General features: G+C 32.8%; 2 protein-coding genes across 8 annotated transcripts; one reads left to right on the top strand and one right to left on the bottom strand.

Moving 5' to 3' along the window:
• Positions 1-5,739: 5,739 nt before the first annotated feature.
• LOC101205835 (COP1-interacting protein 7) lies at positions 5,740-14,342 on the top strand. 7 transcript variants are annotated; one of them, XR_968685.2, is made up of 15 exons: positions 5,747-5,964; positions 6,117-6,177; positions 6,564-6,743; positions 7,251-7,371; positions 7,446-7,515; positions 7,638-7,690; positions 7,775-7,830; positions 8,438-8,590; positions 8,698-8,927; positions 9,228-10,798; positions 10,987-11,865; positions 12,360-12,771; positions 13,220-13,282; positions 13,389-13,556; positions 13,749-14,342. XR_968685.2 is itself a non-coding variant. In XM_004147104.3 (14 exons), the coding sequence occupies exons 2-14, from the start codon at positions 6,119-6,121 to the stop codon at positions 13,451-13,453; spliced, it is 3,912 nt and encodes a 1,303-aa protein (XP_004147152.2). In that variant the 5' UTR covers positions 5,747-5,964; positions 6,117-6,118; the 3' UTR covers positions 13,454-14,289. The 7 variants fall into 7 exon arrangements, 5 of the variants coding, with proteins under 5 accessions (XP_011649147.1, XP_031736948.1, XP_004147152.2 ...); XR_968684.2 differs by having other exon boundaries at positions 13,739-14,342; XM_004147104.3 differs by having other exon boundaries at positions 13,389-14,289.
• A 943-nt stretch (positions 14,343-15,285) lies between these two features.
• LOC101212891 (putative protein phosphatase 2C-like protein 44) lies at positions 15,286-18,122 on the bottom strand. The gene is made up of 5 exons (XM_004147132.3): positions 17,683-18,122; positions 17,283-17,582; positions 16,448-16,706; positions 16,213-16,310; positions 15,286-15,795 (listed from the first exon to the last, which is right to left on the bottom strand). Exons 1-5 carry the CDS (start codon positions 17,713-17,715, stop codon positions 15,658-15,660), a joined length of 828 nt encoding a protein of 275 aa, XP_004147180.1. The 5' UTR covers positions 17,716-18,122; the 3' UTR covers positions 15,286-15,657.
• Between the last annotated feature and the right edge of the window lie 514 nt (positions 18,123-18,636).

Raw genomic sequence — 18,636 nt, 5'->3', positions numbered from 1 at the left:
GTTATATTATGAACAAAAATGTTGCTATAATATATATATATATATATATATATATAATTTTGTAATTATAAATTGTGAATTTGAATTTTCTCTTTCTACATTTGCGATGTTAGATCCTCTTAATTTTAAATAGCAAATCCCCAAAGAATATAATAGGAATTGCAAAAACAATTTTTCTTTATGTTTAGTTGGTAATGGTATTAAAGAGTATTTTTTGTAGGGCTACAAAGAGTATAATTTATGGTTCTATTATACCAATCTTAATAAGCAGTTTTAGTTTAAATACTATTTTGTGCCTATATTTATAATTTCTCTTGTTACCATCTTTATTGCATTTTTAAATGTTTGTTTTAGTTTCTACAATTATAATTTTAATTTTTAGTTTATACAAGTAGGTGATTCAAACCATTCATAGTCACCAATTGAACTAAACTTATTTCATTAATTTTTTGGTCCATTTTAAATCAAGAATATAAAAATATTTATAAAATATAATAAAAAATTTAAATTATATCATAAATACTAATAAACTTTAATTGATATCCATTAGTAATAGATATTAATGAAAATGTTGTTATTATGTTATATATACATATAGTAAATATGTTAGGATTATTTTTGAGGTGACAAAGGCATTTGGGTTGTTCAAAAGTGAAAGTACGACGCTCTGATTCATGGGCCATGGCGACAGCACAATAACCCATCGTCTCTCTCACCAAAACCTAATATTCTTTTCATCTTCCGAACACCAAAGTTGCAAGAATCAAAGAAAAATATTAAAACATTTCTTCCTCTGCAGTGACGAAGTACTTTAGGAACAGCCACCCCTAAATCTCATTTATTGCAAGTGGGTCTCTACTCTCTCTCTCTCTCTCCCACATTTAAATTTAAATGTGCTAATTTTCACGTCCGTAACCTGTTCGACGTAATGCATCTAATAAACATTTCCATTTTTTTTTGTGAAATCTGTGGGGCTGCTTAAGCGTCCGTAACCTGTTTGATATAATGCCTCTGAGAAAAAAGAAAAAAATAAATAAATTCTCATGTCATTTCTTGTTTGGTTAAAAATTGTAGTGAGTACTTGGGGTAGGTGTTGCTGAAGTTTCGTAGCTTGTTTGATGTCGTATCTGTGAGATATATGTCCAATTTGTTTTATAAAAGGACTTGTGGGGTTGTTTTGTTGGTGACGGTCATACTATGTTTGATGTTGATGGATTTGTAATTAGGATAACTTATTCAACGAAGCACTTGCATCCTACGGTCCATGTCCATTTAAAAATCCATTCAAGATACTTTTATTGTTTCTTTTTCATATAGTTGTAAAATTATCTCCTATGTATGAAAGTTTCAACGATTATCTATCCTTTGTATAACTTTTTCTTTTGTTTTTTTATGCTTCTACATAATGGCTGTCTCCTAACAACAATTATTGGAGGTAAAAACTTATATATCTTCTAATAACCATTAAATATAGATAAATTTTAATTAATGAAATAACTCTTTAAATGAAATTTAAAATGACTACAGGGTGAAATTTTACCTATTAAAAAATTGTTTAGAATATAATATTTTAAAACACGGTAAATGTTTGGGCTGAGGAGAATGAAAAATAATAAAAGGAATAAGAAGACGATGGAGAAGTTATATTAACAACCTTAGTTCCTTTTTGTGGCATTAATGGTCATCAAAAGCTGGTGAAAATTGGGTGTTGTTATGGGAGACAAAGGGGGGGAGGATGGGCCAAGGCCAATGCATCCCCTATAAAACTACCATTCAATTGTCCTTGTACACACAATTATTTTTTACATTATTGTTTATTCAAGTTATATCTAATAATTTACCTTGATTATTTGATGTTGTATTGTACTATATATATATATATATATAGCTATTGAATCATTTCTCTAGATTCTTTAATTTCTATACTTCTATTTCATTAAACCCCAAATATCTTGTATGATTTAATTTCATGGAATTGATTTCGATTCACGGGTCGTCCAAATTACTACTTTTTATTTTGTTTCATTGATGGTAAAAAATTACCCAGATTTGTCCTTTTAGATAGAAATATTGTTAGAAAAAATGAGGAGTGAAAGACTAAGGTCGAACCTCATAAAACATTTAATGGAGCATGCTTCATGTATGCTTGACCAAAAAATCACCTTACAGATATGGCTAAGAGAAGGTAACAAAATTGTTAGTTGAAATATTTCCTCGACGTTCTCAACCTCCTCCTAGAACCAAAATGGACTTAGGGAATGATGTTCAACCTCAACCTAGCCAAAGTTGACTCGAGCCAAATATGAAATAGGATGTCTTATTAGATTTGTTATAAGCTTTCCTAAAATTTAGGAATTTTATTGTATATTTTGTTCCTCTGCATATCATAAATAGACAATTAATAATATACTTAAAAGAGTATGTGTAGCAAGCACCACATCATGTATGTTCAAGTTTTTCTCTTTTAAATACTCGTTTTCTTTTTCTCTTGAAAAAAACATTTTTTTATATCTATGAGTGTTAGATACATACATTTCGACTAATCTCATGTGACAACCTGTCTGATCCTACAATATTTAGATGTCAAATAAACTCTTAGAAAATTAATTTCTAAGTAGGTGGTCACTAGTCACCATGGATTAAAACTCATGACTTCTTAGTGAGTTAACATGTGTATAATGTGTTTACTCTTTTCAAACTTTGATACGAACAATTATTAACATATGTATTATTTCTATTAATAATAATTATTAACAAAAGTTTCGTTGTCTCTGACCATAGTCTCTTCTTTAGAAGTTAAGTCTACAAACACATTTTTTACATCTAAACCTGTTGTTTTAATATTTACTTTTTACTCATAATTAAAAAAAAAGTATAAATTTGAAAAATAAAAATAAAAATAAAAAGTAGTTTTTGTTTTTAAATTTTGATTGACTTATCTGTGATAAAAAAAAAAAGGAAAGTGGATAGTAAAATAAAAACAAGGGAAATTTAATTAACCACAATGGTAGATTATAAAATTAAAGGGAAGATATGTTATAATTTATAAAAGATATATATTGTTAAACATTTGTGTATGTGTATTAATTAGGAATGGAGTTGTAGGATTAGTGAAGAAGATAATGTTTGTTAAATGGATGAAAGTGGTTAAGAGTCTAATGAGTGGGGGAGCATTAATTGATATTAAAAGAATACTAAAACGAAGGAAAAGAGTATGTAGGTTTTTGTAAGTATATAGAGAGAAAGAGCGAAACCGAAAACCGAAAACCAAAAAGAGACAAACTATGTAACCCAAACATAAGGGAAATGCCAGCCCATCACCACACAAATGGCTAAACACATACCTAAACTTTACTCTTCACACTCAATTAATAATCATAATAAAACTTCTTTTCAATTTCTTTTTTACCATTACAAAAATACTTCAAACACTTACTAAAATTTTGATAATTTATATATACAATGCTCCCTCTACCATTTTTTTTTATATATATATATATTATTTTGTTATATTTTAAAATAGTTCAAAACACTTAAATTTTTTTTTGACAAATTATCTTAGAAAGCATATAAAACAAAACTATTAAAAACAATTTTTTTTAAAATTGGAGGGTTTGTAAATATAGCAATTTTATTTTATAATAATAAGATTTATGTCACTTTATTTTCCAAATGGTAAAAATGGTAAAATTAAAAGTGAATCTTATGATATATATCTCATTCCTTATTGTATTTGTAATATAAAAAATATAGGTGCTCTCAACTATTTTTTTATAAAAATAAAATTGTTCTGATGTAATTTTTTAAAACAAAATTATTACACTGAAGTATAATAAATTTGGTGAAATGTTATATTTTTTACTATTTTTTTAATCCATAAAATCTAAAAAGATTTAGTAAATATTCAAAATTTTAACTTTTGTCTAGAATATGCACGTTATTGTATTTGACATAAAAGAGAAAAAAAAATACTTTTACATTATTGTATTTGACATAAGACAGAAAAAAAAAAACCTTTTCTAGAAAAATACTTTTGAAGTCGACTGTTTTACATAAACATTGAAAGCTAAATTATTTTTTAAACCCAATTTTAAAAAGTGAACCATTAATTCTTTTTTCTTTTTTCTTTTTTCATTTCTAGTTTTTAATAAATAATTTATTTTTATAATAAGTGATAGTTGACAAAATTGACTCAAATAAATATTAATATCCACTCACCCCCTCTCAACCACTTATTTCTTTGAAAAAGAAAATAAAGATTAGATTAGCATATTATTGTTCTATACTTTACTCTGCATCTTATTTTTAATTCTATACTTATTAAAGATATATATATATATTATATATGCTGAATTCCAACATTCACTAATTAATACAAAAATCAAAATAAAAACAAGTCACAAACTACGACAATCAAACACATATTTTGATTTTTAAGTAATATATTGTTGTAATTTGATAATATAATAATCAATAATTTGTTTTTATTCTTCAACACTGATATATTTAATTATTTTGTCTTTTTTCTAATTAACTTGGGGTTTTGTTACATAGTGATGTTTGATGATTGATGATGACATTGGCCCCCTTTTCTTTTTTTGGGTCTATTCACCAACATGTTGAAAAGCTATTTCAATAAAGTGAGGAGACATGATTTTGCTGATTAAACTTTAAATCTTTTCAGTTTTGTTAAATTTATTCTAATAGTTAAGCATTTTGTTAACTAAATTTTTCATAAGTGGAAGGCTACGTACAAAGATATCAGTTTACAATCTTTTTTTTTTAGTAAAAAAATAAAAGCTATCGTGTCCAAATACTAATAGTATAGTATAAAGTTGGTCCATCAAATTAATCCATAAAAATATCTTTCGTTTTTTTAATAATAGTTTAATTTACTGCTTATAAATATTATATTGATATTGATTAGTAAAGTTAAAAGTGTGTATTTGTTTTAAATTTCTATTTTCATGGCCACCCCCCCCCCCCCCCCCCCCCCCCCCCCCCCCCCCCCCCCCCCCCCCCCCCCCCAGAATATAATTTAATTTATAACCTTCCTTTTTAGTTCATTTTAAAATTTAATAGGAAATATCTTTATATCCCTCTATTTTGGATTTAATTTCATTTTAGTTATTAAAATTTAAAATTGGATGCTTTCAAATATCAATTTATGGCTAAAATAACATATAACTAATTTTACACCAAATATATCAAACATATGATAGATAACCTTTGTACTTTTAAACACAAAAAGAATATTTATGCCAAACTTTAAATTTCAAAGGAGATATATGAATGATATCATATTTGAATGAGAATAATCACGAAACAAATATGATTAAAAAACTTAAAAAAATTTAAAATTACCGTTTACGTAAACAACGGATACATTTTCTTTGATAACTTAGAGCAAAACATGCTAAAAAGGACAAATTGAATGGATTGAATTATATATGTATATATTTATTTAAAAAGTAATGATAGACATTAATAAGGACAATTTAAAAAATGAAAGATATGGACATTATTTTGGAGATCCGTTAAAAAAAAGGAAGGAAGAAAAGAAAAAAGAAAACGCGGGGGCGGGTGACATTTTCTGGCTTCCTATGTGTCGCTTTCTGGCAGCGTTTCCTCCATGCCCTTGTTTTTCAACTTTATTCTCTTTTGCTATTATACCCTTCCACTTTTCCCTTTTTTTCACTTTCATCCCATTCCCCCCAACCAAAAACCTTTCACTCTCTTTCCTCTCTCTTCCTCTTGGATTCTCTCTCTCTCTCTCTCCCTGCCTGCTCTTTCTTCTTCTTCCTGCACCTCTCTCTCTCTCTCTCTCTCTCTCTCATGGCTGCTGCCATTAAAGTTCTTCTTTACAGCTAAAATGCCCTTTCCCCCTTAGGTTTCTTCTTCAACTTTTTACTTTCACTTCCCACCTCTTCCTTTCTTTCCACAATCCTGCTTCTCACTCTTTCGGTATTTTCTGTTTTTCTCCCTCGCAGATTTCTTTTTCTTTCTCATTTCCTTCTTTTTCTTCTTCTGATCTCACTTTCAAGGCTAATTCCTTGCTTTTTTGTGTCTTACTTGCTTCGTTTTTTCCTACTAATTCCTTTTTTTTGTTGTTGCAGCAATGAAGTCTTCCACTGTGCTTGATTCGGCTACTTTTCAGCTCACACCTACTCGAACCAGGTTTATGTTCTTCGCTTATTATTTGTGTTATTTACTATTTTTTTGAAGAATTAGATTAGATGATCTACTGTGCCGCCTTCGGTTTTAGAAGCTAATTCATTGTTTTAGTATTTTAGCGTTCTTTGTTCTTGTTGCATAATCTCCTTTTCGTTTTATTTTGTTTGATTTTATTAGCATTCTCAACTGCTACCGTGCTTTTCTTCTAGTTTTTATTTTTAATTTTTTTTAGCATTGTTTTTAAAGTTAAGGATTTATTTGTTAAGATTGTAGCATTTTTACTTATGCCTTCCTTCTGCAGAAACCAAAAATTGAGTCATTGAACTTATTAGTTCATTTTCATAGTGATTGATAGTTGATTATCTCTTTTTCTCTCTTGCACAAATCAGGTGTGATTTGATTATATCTGCAAATGGAAAGTCTGAGAAGATAGCTTCGGGTTTATTGAATCCTTTTCTTGCTCATTTGAAGATTGCACAAGAACAGATGGCCAGAGGTGGTTATTCCATCACTCTCGAGCCAGACCCTCGCAGTGGTAGTACATGGTTCACAAAGGGTACCATGGAGAGGTTGTATTGATATTATGAACTTAACTCTCTCCCATTCATAAATATACATCAATATTACAATCTCAACAAGTTTATGTTTCTATTCATAGTATTAATTGCCTCTAGAATCAACATAAATGTCCCCATATTAAGTGCCTAACGAGTAACGACCATTAAAAAAATTAGCCTGTTATTGCCGTGCCAACTTATGGCATATAGGCAAATGAAGCAATCGTATAATTCCAGAGGGTTCCATTTCTACCAAGTTCCCAGATTTTTCCCTAGCACACAATAAAATTGATAGAAGGTCTATAATAATTTCCAGAATAAGTATGCGTGAAAGTGAAGTGGTAGGGACTTGTATAACTGAAGTAGAAAATGTAAATTTTGTTTAATAGATTGAAGGGAAGTTTAAATTTTTGCCTAAATTGTCAAATGTTCAGCCACCTGTTACTTACATTTATATTGTGTCTTTTTGAGCAATTCTTGTTTGTACATAGTCATATTCTGATAGGTGGCCACTTTTAGGTTTGTTCGATTTGTATGCACCCCTCAAATCTTGGAACGTGTGTACACTATTGAATCAGAGATCTTACAGATTGAGGAGGCAATTGTGATTCAAGGAAACAATGATACGAGGCCAAATGTTGTAAGTATATTCTAGCCTAATGCTCATCATGTTTACTTGAAAGGTCCATCTTTCAATTCAGTTTCATATAACAGGTGGATGACAAGCAAGGAAAGCCTACAAAGTCTCCCGAAAGCACCACCGAAGGTTCTAAAATCAATGGAGGTTGGTGGAATATTGCCATTCTTTTTCTTAACATAGTCCTTAAACTAAGTTGATATTTATATACCTTAGATACTGCAATTTTTAACAACTAAATTGATTCATGTGGATGTGGTCTTTAACAGCAAGCAAGTCTCTTCTGGATGGTAACGAGGAGAAAGCAATTGTTTTGTACAAGGTAAGTGGTACTCAAATTATGCTCTTGAACAAACAAAACTTCCCTTTATTTTAATCTGACTTTGCTTTGTTTTAAATTTGGCAGCCAGATGCAAACTCACTGGAGCCCAATGGACACATGGTGTCAGAGGAGAACTCAAAGTACGTTACATCTCTAGTGATTGCAAATACTCACTTAGAATCTTGAATACTAACATGCATATGTAGGGCTGTTGCAAGTCTTGCCTAGTTTTAATGACAATAGCTAACATCACATAATCTAAAATGGCAACTTTAACATTCTAATATTTATTTGATTCCGTCTTTCAGACAATTTAAACTTTTTTCCTGATTGCAATTAGAGAATTACATCTTATGTTTCAAAGCTGTTAATTTTTTTCCCGCTAATCCCTTACACAGAAAGGACGGTCAGAAATGGGAAATTCTTCTCAAGTTTTTGCCTTCTTTGCACTTCTTCACTTCCACATCACAGATCCAAACGGTGCTCTCACAATTTTATTTAATCAAATTTTTGTGTAGAGTTGAATCTCTTTTCATCACTTTTTGCTCTTTCCATGACAAACAAATAATAAAATTGTTAATAAATAAGTAAATTGAAGTATGTCTGGTGTTTTCCTCCTTTAGTTTAGGGCAACTATGCATCAAAGGTTTTTTTCTGTTGTTTTTTAAAGATTTTTTTTGTGAAGATAATATACAGTGAAGTTTAATGACTTTAATGTGTATTTTTATTTTCATTTAATCCCATTAGAGCTCAACTTCTTAAAGTACTTGAGACACGCAAAACTATGCTGCAAAAGGAGCAAGGAATGGCTTTTGCTCGAGCTGTTGCTGCTGGTTTTGACATTGATCGGATGCCACCATTGATATCGTTTGCAAACAGCTTTGGAGCCTCTCGGTTGATGTATGTAGAGACTGATATTTCTTGATTTATAAGAAAGTGTTGTGTTGATGACCATCATTTTTCTTGCAGTTGACTCATAATTTGAATAATTTGCTGCAAAAAAACAGGGATGCATGCTTAAAATTCAAAGAACTATGGAAAAGAAAGCATGAAAGTGGCCAATGGCTTGAAATTGAAGCAGCAGAAGCGCTGTCCAGCCGGCCAGACTTTTCCCCTTCTGTGAATACGTCAGGCATTATACTTACAAGTTTGACTGACAAACAGACAGAATCTAGAGAAACATGGTCTGAATCTCCAAACGAACCATCTTCAACAAATAAGGGGAATGCAATTACAGGTATGACAGGGTAACATTAGAAACCTGATGAATTTTGGTTTAAAAAAGTATTTTAAATCTATGCTTCCATGTCTTTGTTGTAGACTTAGAATGTCATGCTACATCATTATATTTGTGCGAGGGTAACTAAGTGTAACTAATAAATGAAGTTGAATTTACAATCTTCTGGTTTTGTATCAAATTTCTACAATCAGAAACGCTGCATATATTACATGTCTGACTTACACAGTGCTGCTTTTTTTTTAAAAAAAAACTCTTTTCAATTTTGAGTTAAAGGAGATTTTCCATTGATTTTCTCAGATGGTAATGCACCTATGATGTACCAGTCACCGCCAGGCCACCAAGAGTATCTTCAAGGACAGTATCCTCATCATATGTACCCTCCCTGGCCCATCAATTCTCCTCCAGGTGCATTACCTGTCTTTCAAGGATACCCCATGCAAGGAATGCCTTACTATCAGAACTATGCAGGCGGCAGCCCTTACTTTCATCCACATTATCCAGTAACGGAGGATCCTCGTTTGGGTGATGGTAGAAGAATGGGAGGCAAAAGGCACTCCATGGATGGTGGAGATAACTCAACTGAACCAGAAACCTGGGAGACAAATGCTTCAAAGGCAAGAGTACCTGATGATGCTGAATCAGAGGAAGAGGCGTCAGAAGATCAGAGAAAATCTGGTTACTCAGGTAAAAAGAAATCAGGTGTGGTTGTCATCCGCAACATCAACTACATTGCTTCGAAGCGGCACAACTCATCAGGCAGTGAAACAGATTCACCTTCCGAGAGTGGTAGTGGGGAAGATAGAGATTTGCAGGCTATTAGTCCAGAAATTAAACACAAGAAATCCACTAGATCATCAAGAAGCAAAGGAAAACATCTAAATTTTGGAGATCAATCAAATACTCCAGCGAAAACTGTTTCACCAGAAGCAGATGGACATTGGCAGGCATTCCAAAGCCTTTTACTTCGAGATGCTGATGCAGAAAAACATCATGCTGATCAAAGCCTGTTTACTATGGAGCGTGAGACCAAGCAGAAAAGGCGACAAAATAAAGTTGGTGATGATCCACTAATTGCTCAGGGATCAAACAGAGATGAAATCCAAGAAAATGGTGCTACAGACATTGATAGAATTGGTGGTAGAATCAACCGTGTGTCAAGGGCATCAAATGATGAATTATTAACTTCTCGAAGAGATGGTATATCTGGGGATGGTCATTTGAATGTGCAGGCTAGAGAACTAGATGGAGGAAGAAATGGCTACAGGAGGCCTGGTAGTGATGATTTTATGGTTTATGGTCAAAAGGGTCAAACTCTCTCTAACGCCCACTCAGATCCATTAGCTGTAAGCGGCTTGGATATTAGAAAAACAAGCTATGATAAAAAAAATTCAAATAATTTGGATGGTGATTCTTACATAGTTCCATTAAGATCGATGTCAATGGATGCAGTTGGAAAGGATGGTAGAACTGCTGTTGACATGGATTCTGAGTTTCCATCTTCAAATCATAAGGCAGAAAATTTGTCCAATAGAATTGCTACCTACGAGCCAGATGTACTGAATCTGATGCCAAAACGTGAAACAGAAAATGAACCTGCTGGTTATGATCCTGCTTTAGAATATGAAATGCAGGTTAATGCTGGACGCATGCCAGCAGTGGCTAAGAAGAAGGAAGTGGTAACTGATGTTAAAAAAGGAGTTAAAAGGTTGGACAATGATCGTAAGCCAAAAATCACTCCAGATAGGAAAGCTGGGGGGCCAATAAGGAAGGGAAAACCTTCTAAGTTGAGTCCTCTAGATGAAGCACGAGCACGTGCTGAAAAGCTAAGAACTTATAAAGCTGATCTCCAGAAATTGAAGAAGGAGAAGGTATCACGTTAGAAGTGCTTTACTTTACAATCACATTTAAATGGAACCATAAATCTACAGTAGTTCAGTCTGGTTTTTATGCTGCATGTATATTATTTTTCTTGCTAGTCACATCTCAAAGTGGCAGATGTTTTTTTCCCGGCTAGTTTGTTCAGGATATATAACTTATTCTAAAATTTTCCATCCAGGAGGAGGAAGCAATAAAAAGAATAGAAGCTTTGAAGCTAGAGAGGCAGAAGAGAATTGCAGCAAGGGGTAACAATAGCAACTCCGCTCAGTCGTCATTGCCCTCTCAGCAAACTAGAAAGCTCCTGCCAACAAAAATGTCACCCAACTCTCAGAAAGGATCAAAATTTAGTGATTCAGATCCAGGACCATCATCTCCTCTGCAAAGGTTCCCCATCAGAACGCCTTCAATTGGTTCCAACGATTCCAACAAAACTACAAAACCCAGCAGATTGAACGGTGGAAATCACTCAGCTGGAAACCGGTTAATTCAATCTGTACCTTCATTAACTAAACTAAAGAAAGAGAACAGTGATGCCACAAATGACAAAAAAGTATCCATGGCTCGTATCAGAAGATTATCAGAGCCAAAAATGAGTATCAGCAATCATTCTTCTTCTACCAAGACACGAAGCACTGAGCCAGCTATAAAGGCAAAAGTAACTAATGAGACTGAGAGCAAAAAGAAGATATCTGCTATAATGAATTTGGATAAGAGCAAGGCTGCAACTCTTCCGGAACTTAAAATTAGGACGACCAAGGGACCTGGTGCTACAATTGGCAACTCAATAGCACAAGAAACAATGCAGAGTGTGAATCATCCATCAGTTTCTGAGGGTGCTTGTGCTTCCATGGAAAGGATTACTGCCAAAGTCACACATCATAATGAACTGGATGACAACTCTGTTGTTGAAAAGACCGTTGTAATGCTTGAATGTGAGAAGCCCTCCATCCCTACAGTTCCTGCTTCTAAAGACAATCTTAATCCCCAAATTAAAGTGTCCGGTGTCAATAGGGAACCCATCAAGCACCAACCACAGAGTCAGTTGAGTTCTCATGAGGTATGATTGACTTTTAGCTACCTCAGATGTGGAAAGTTTTATCAGAGAACAGTGTGATGCTTAGAGGGCAAGTTGAGCCCTTAAAGTATAATATTTGTTAGCTAAAATTGACATTGATTGTAGGCTGAATGCAGCAAATTGCAGTTGCACTTGTCTCTCACTCTTTTCATACAAGTAGTTCAAAGTAATATTATAGTAATTGGAATTAGAGATAATTTATTATTTTTCCATGATTATTCCTATTATCAGATGACAACACCTGGCGATATTCCATTGTGCATTAATTGGTCTATGGTCTTTGTTTCTCAATCCTTAATTTCTACATCTTTTATCAACTTAAAAAGTATCTTTAATTTCTTTTTCTTTGACTCAACAGATTTCATTATCCTGCCCTCCTGAAAGGTTGGGTCTTTGTTTGTTCGTTCATTCTCTTTATTTGGGACAGTGATTTTAGGTGTCCTCGACAGTCTTACATACAAATCTCCGGTGTTCAGGTGACAGCGGATGGTGCATCAGATCAGGACGTACAAAAATTTTCATCTCCCAGTACAACTGAAAAATCATATAAAGCTCCACACGTTCGTGTTTCTTCTTTTGAAGATCCTTGCACACGCGTTTCAGAGTACGGAAAGGCAATCCCATCAGATTTGGAGAGTGCAGCAAAAGTCTCTGGAACGACAAAAGCTTATGTTCCTGATTATGGAGACGCACAATTGGAAAAGATTCCTGAAGCACTGGAGAAGTCTGAGGTAAAAAAATCATCAAAAGGACTTAGACTGCTACTGAAGTTTGGAAGGAAGAATCAAAGCCCAACCACAGACGAGCATAATGATGAATCAGATAATATCAGCGGAAATGATTCTGAAGCCAATGATGTTGGGACTAATACCACTTCTCACAATGAAGGTAAAATACCAATAGATGACATTTTTGTTGCTTGATACATGTTGTGCAGATGACTGAATTGCCTATAATTCTAGTAACAATCAGATTTTTTAATCAGATTTTTTCTTTCCTCAACATGAATCTGAGAGGATGATGCTACAGAAGTGACTCTAATATCAAAATAAGCACTCAATATATATGATGTTAACTGTTGTGTCTACTGAATGATTAACATTTCATGTTTAACTGAAACTCATTTAGCGGAGTCATATGTACATTTCATATTAGAATGAAATATGGAGATGTGAATCGCTTTAATCACCTGTATCTCAGGGTTTCTAGTTCTACTATTATGCTGGATGATGCAAATTTCATGTTTGACAAAGTTATTTCCATGTGTATGTTTCTGTTGATCTTGCTTGGTGAGCTTACTTTATATATCTTTGAACCCTTTGTTTGCTGCCGTCAGTTCCTACACTGAAAAATCTGATATCTCAAGACGAAACCCCCACCGCTAGCAAAACTCAAAAGTGTAAGCATTTCTAAAGATTTGATATGTTTCTATTTTCCCCTATCGTGTTCATCTTGTAAGATCATTGGGATCTCAAATTGAAGATTATTTTTTTGCTCTTATTCAGCCTCTCGCGCATTTTCCCTGCTATCACCTTTCCGAAGTAAGAACAGTGAAAAGAGAAATGCTTAATGTGGGTTTTGTGGTTCCATTAAATACGTGAAGTTGAGGAACATCAAGTTCAAGCTTGTCATTTGGCAGCGCAAGTGTGCTTGGGTTACGAAGGATACAACGGGTTTGTTATTTATTCTTTCATTACTGTGGCTTATAAAATATCTTCAGTAACGTTATCTGAAACGTGGTCCTTGTATATTTTACATGTTTTTCCAGTAATGAACTTCCATGTAGTAATATCCATTATGGCTTATTAAATGAAAGCCAGTTTCAAATTAGGCAAAATTTTGATCTACTGTTCAGCTGGTTGCAGCCTCCACAAACTGAAAAAAAGGCCGTGTGTCATACTACTCAAGGAATTGAGGAACATCACTTGGAAAATATCAAATACCTTGGTAATGTTTCCTTTATTGTCTAAATGATTGTAAGAGGAGAGACTGGAGAGTGGAGACCATGTTATTCTCGAATGTGCTCACTCAATCACCGAACAGGGACGGGCATCAAGTCTGAAACAGGTACTTATGTTATGAATTTGATAATCAGTCATCAATTCATCATTATGGATTCTGCAGCCTTACTTACAGTTGCTAGCTTTTCAATGACCCTTGATGGAGGAACTGGGTGGATCTGTTCCACCCATTATCCTCATTCCTGCCCTAAATTATATCCTCTTAAAGTGGATTCAATACATGAGAATATCCATTCTAAAGTAGATTTTATAGAATAACTTTATTTTAGCTCTCATATCCACGTCTTTGTCATTTTAGAAAGGAGATGATCATTTATGTTACTGATATGATACGAAACTTACCCTAACAATAAGCTAACAATGAGCTTAAACTTTTTTTGGTTAATCTGTGATTTAATATGGTACTAGAGCAAGTGGTTAAAGAGATGTTATGTTTAAGTCCTTCCAATGTTATTTCCTCTTCGATTAATATTGATTTTCACATGTTGGGTTTTCTTATTTTTTGTCAATTTAAGAATTTACATCCCTCTAAATCATTTCATTTCATTCACAACAGAAGAGAAGAAAATGCCAACATCTCTCCCATTAGAGTATAAAACTATCATGTAATGAAAATAGGTCTCTACCTAAAGTTTGTTAAAAGTTCAAGTCTCCTGCCTTACATATTGTAACTAAAAAGAATCGACCCTTCTTGGATGGCAAGATAAATGCGACACATATAACTGTGTCGTTGGCAACTAATTCTCCTAAATGCCTATTCTATCGTCCTAATAGGGATAACTTTATTTTCACTTAACTCCTTTTTGCCCTTTGACTTTATTTTTATTATTGTTACGTTGAATGATAGAAAAATTCAAACCTCAAACCAACCTTGAAGCTGAGTATAGTGTACGACTTGACTTATTATTTTTTTCCGTCAAGTTTGAGTTCAAAATAATATTTGTGCACACAAATTTGTCACTTCACACAAAGTGACTATTTTTATTGCACGATTATTGTTTTGTTTAGAGTGACTAACGTCGTTGGCATAAAGATCTTATCATGCTCGTCTTCTTCCTCTCTCTCCCATTCTGTGGATGAGATTATGTTAAACGTCTATCCAACAGGTGAGATCTCCTTTTCTAAAGGAAGTTCCACAAAGTTGACTTAGGGAACATCATATCCAAGTACACAGAATGAAATATCACAATAAATGCTAGTCCTTTACTTTATTTTTTATATCTGTTATTGTCTGAACAACTTATGCCTACCTTTTCATCCTGTGACAAAAAAATAAAAAGTCACAGGATATTAAATCTAAGTGGTCACCATTGATCTATGTGATAATTGTAATATAATATCTTGTAGTTCAACAATACAAGGGTAAAAAAAAAGAAAAGCCTTCATAAATAGTTATAGATTTCATATTTGCCTTTATAAATATACTAGTTGATTTGACATTAACAAAAGATAGACTCCTGTGGCTTTGTGGAGTCGTGAGGGTAGAATAGATAGATATCTGGGCAGTCTAAAGTATATGTCTGGACAGCCTCAGAATAAAAGTGTATATATATTATAAAGAAAATATAAGAAATAAGGTGTCCAAAATTTGTATGTTTATGGTTTTTGGAGGAGAGAGTTTATGAAGGGAATGGAATGTATTTAGAGTAAAAACTATATATGGCTGGCTCATTATGTACACCAAAGCATTTATAACCCAAATTGTGAAAGAGAAAATAAATAAGAAAAGGAGGATTTGGAAATATAAAAAAGTTTAGTCAAAACGAATAACCAAACACGAAATACTACTTTTACTCATTCTAGTGAATGCTTCCTTCGCCAAACACTCCGCTGCTTCCTGTGGGTCTTCCATGTGTCTTATCAAATTCACTGCCTCTTGATTCTTCATCACCTGATTTCCTCCCCCCCAAAAAAAATAATAAATCAATAACACTGTCAATTTTCAAATTTATATATATTATATAGGAAGATGAACAGAACTATTTACTATTGATATTTACATAAATGTTATAACATTTTTGCAATTTTATATGTTTTTTTGTCGATTTTTTTTTACCAAAGAATTTGATTTAAATTCTCTCTCCATTAACAATAGTTAGGAATAATAACCATTTAATTGATTTATTTGATTAACAAAAAAAAAAAAAGGTTCATAGTTGAAGCAAGCTAGTTTTTTGAAAATGAACATGCATTGGAGTAAATTTGAAGATATTATGTTACTTTTAAAATCTGGTCTTAATTACATTTATTAGGAATCAGGATGTTTCAAAGCGGAAGATTTAAAAGTTCTTGGAAGTTCATATCTTACCTCCCATATGCCATGGCTTCCCAATATCACAAATTCAGTTTCCGAGTTCACTCTTTTCGTTGCAAGCACAAGTTCAGAGCTTTTCCGAGGCTTCATTCCTACAAAGAAGCCACAATAAATATTATTCACTTAAAATCCCCCCAAGTTAAATCATCTTTGAGATTTGGTGCTATTTTAATCTCTTTTGAGAGTTTTCGAACCTAATGTGAAATATATAGTAGGAAAGAGAGGTTACCGAGCATTAATCTACGAGACCAACGTTGAGAGGTTGGATCTTGATCACAACTTATTTGATGAGCAAGACCATCTTCACATACAATGGTTCTATAGTCACCCATTGTAGCAATCACCAATTTATCTCCATCAATGACCAATGCTGAAGATGATCCCATTTTCCATGCCTGATCTTTTCCTTCCTTTGCTTCTCTCACCTTTGTTCTTGCATTCAAATGTGCTTTTTTCATTGCCTCTCTTCCTTTCCCTTTTACTTGTGACTGCATATTTGTTAAACACATACTCTCCTCTTTAGAACATAATGATTTGAATTAGTAACCTCTTTACTTACCAGCCAAACAACAAAACTGATTGTGTGTATTATATTTATATCTTTGAAAACTTTGTTTGAGGAGCCATAAATTAAAAGTCCTCCTCTCTTTATTATTTGTAAATTAATGTAATATGTTCTAAGCATTTTCATTTGTGATGCAAACGAGAAAAGAGGAACTTTAATGATTTCAACCCACCACTAGAATTAGATATTTTAAGGATTTGATCGATGCTCAAATGTCTAAAGTCGATCTAGTATTCAATATATGATGACCACTTAGTTGAAATTTTAATAATGTTTTGACAATTTTGTTGGCAACCAAACATAATAGAATAAGAAGTTTTTGCCACACCATTGATTATATTTATATAAGCATATATTTTTTATGATGATGTGATGTATGAGAATGAGATTGAAGATTTGAAATCCAAAAACCTACCTCTCTAATTTTTTATAAATATTAAGAACATTTCTAAACACAAAAAGGAAAAAGAAAAAAAAAAGGGAAGAGAAATTAAATTACCTCATGAAAGTTCTTATCAAAGAAATGGGTTTGCATGAACTTGATGACTTGATCACCAATTTGAGGATTAAAAACCCCAAAAAACCACAACTCAATCCCTTCCATCTGTTCTCTCTGCACAACAACAGAGTCATAGTCCGATTCTTTTCCCCAAACATTCGAATACGATTGATCCACCACCACATGATACCCATGGTTCACCGGCGCCATCCACGACGCCTTACTCACCGCCGCCGGTGCCGCCGTCCCCCGTCGTTTCTTCCTTGTATTCCTCGCCAGAAACCTTCCCAATCTAAGACCCTTCAAAATATTTCCACCGTATCCCCCATTAATGCACTCATTATGGCAAGGAAATACAATGAAACAGTAACACTAGATTAAGAAAAAAAGAGGAGTTTACCTTGAGTTTGAGACGAAGATCTTTGAGACCCATTTTGAGAAATTTGAAGAAATGAGATATCCCTTGATGAACAGAACAAAAATCCTTTCACATGGGTGTGTGGAATTTCCCAAGATTTTTCGTGGGATATATCAGTCAGTCAATTAAGGGGAAGAGGTTTGGATATTTCTTGAGGGGAAATTGTTGTAATTAGTGGGGGAGTGTTTTTGAAGTGGTTATGAAGTTTAATCGAAAAAAGGGGAATTTCTACAAACAAATAGTACTCATTTTGTTTCTATTTATTAGACTCCAAATTTGGGATGAATGAATTGGCAAAGATAAATTTAAATTATATTTAAAGAAAAGCCCCAAAATTTAGTGTAAAGTAACGGTTTGTTTGAGCTTTTTTTGTATATATATATATTCAGTTCAGGCAGGTCAAGAAGATGGGAGTTCAAAAAAAAAAAAAAAAAAAAAAAGATAATTTTTTCTCCTAAAAATTTGCTAATTTGAAACTGATATTAATGGAATTAAGCCATCATTAAGTTGTTTTTATTGATAATATTAAAGGTGTAAACAGGTAGATTCTTTTTTGTCTAAATGATTATAATAAAATAACGTCTTAATTTAGGAAATAAGGAACTGATTTTTAAAAAACCAAGGCAGATTAAGGTTATTGGAAGGTAGTTTTTAAATATATATTTCAAATGTTTTCAAAATTGAATTTAGAAACATATGTGTGCACTCTGTCTTAATAATAATAATAAATATGAACTTTCTTTAAAGAGAGAAATTAATCAAATGTCATCATGAAGTCAAGTGGATTAATCAACATTCAAAGTGGACTAAGAGAAGTTTTTTTTTTTAATTTTTCTCTTAGTTTGTTTGTTTTCCACTTCAAACGGCAATTGGAAATTAATTGGTAAGAAGAAATAAGAACAAAATGTTAAAACTCTTTCTAGGATTTGCCACTGA

This window comes from Cucumis sativus, chromosome 2 (assembly GCF_000004075.3).
Source record: "Cucumis sativus cultivar 9930 chromosome 2, Cucumber_9930_V3, whole genome shotgun sequence".
Lineage (NCBI taxonomy): Eukaryota > Viridiplantae > Streptophyta > Magnoliopsida > Cucurbitales > Cucurbitaceae > Cucumis > Cucumis sativus.
The sequence above is the reverse complement of the archived record's forward strand: the minus strand, read 5'-3'. Positions and strand labels throughout refer to the sequence as shown.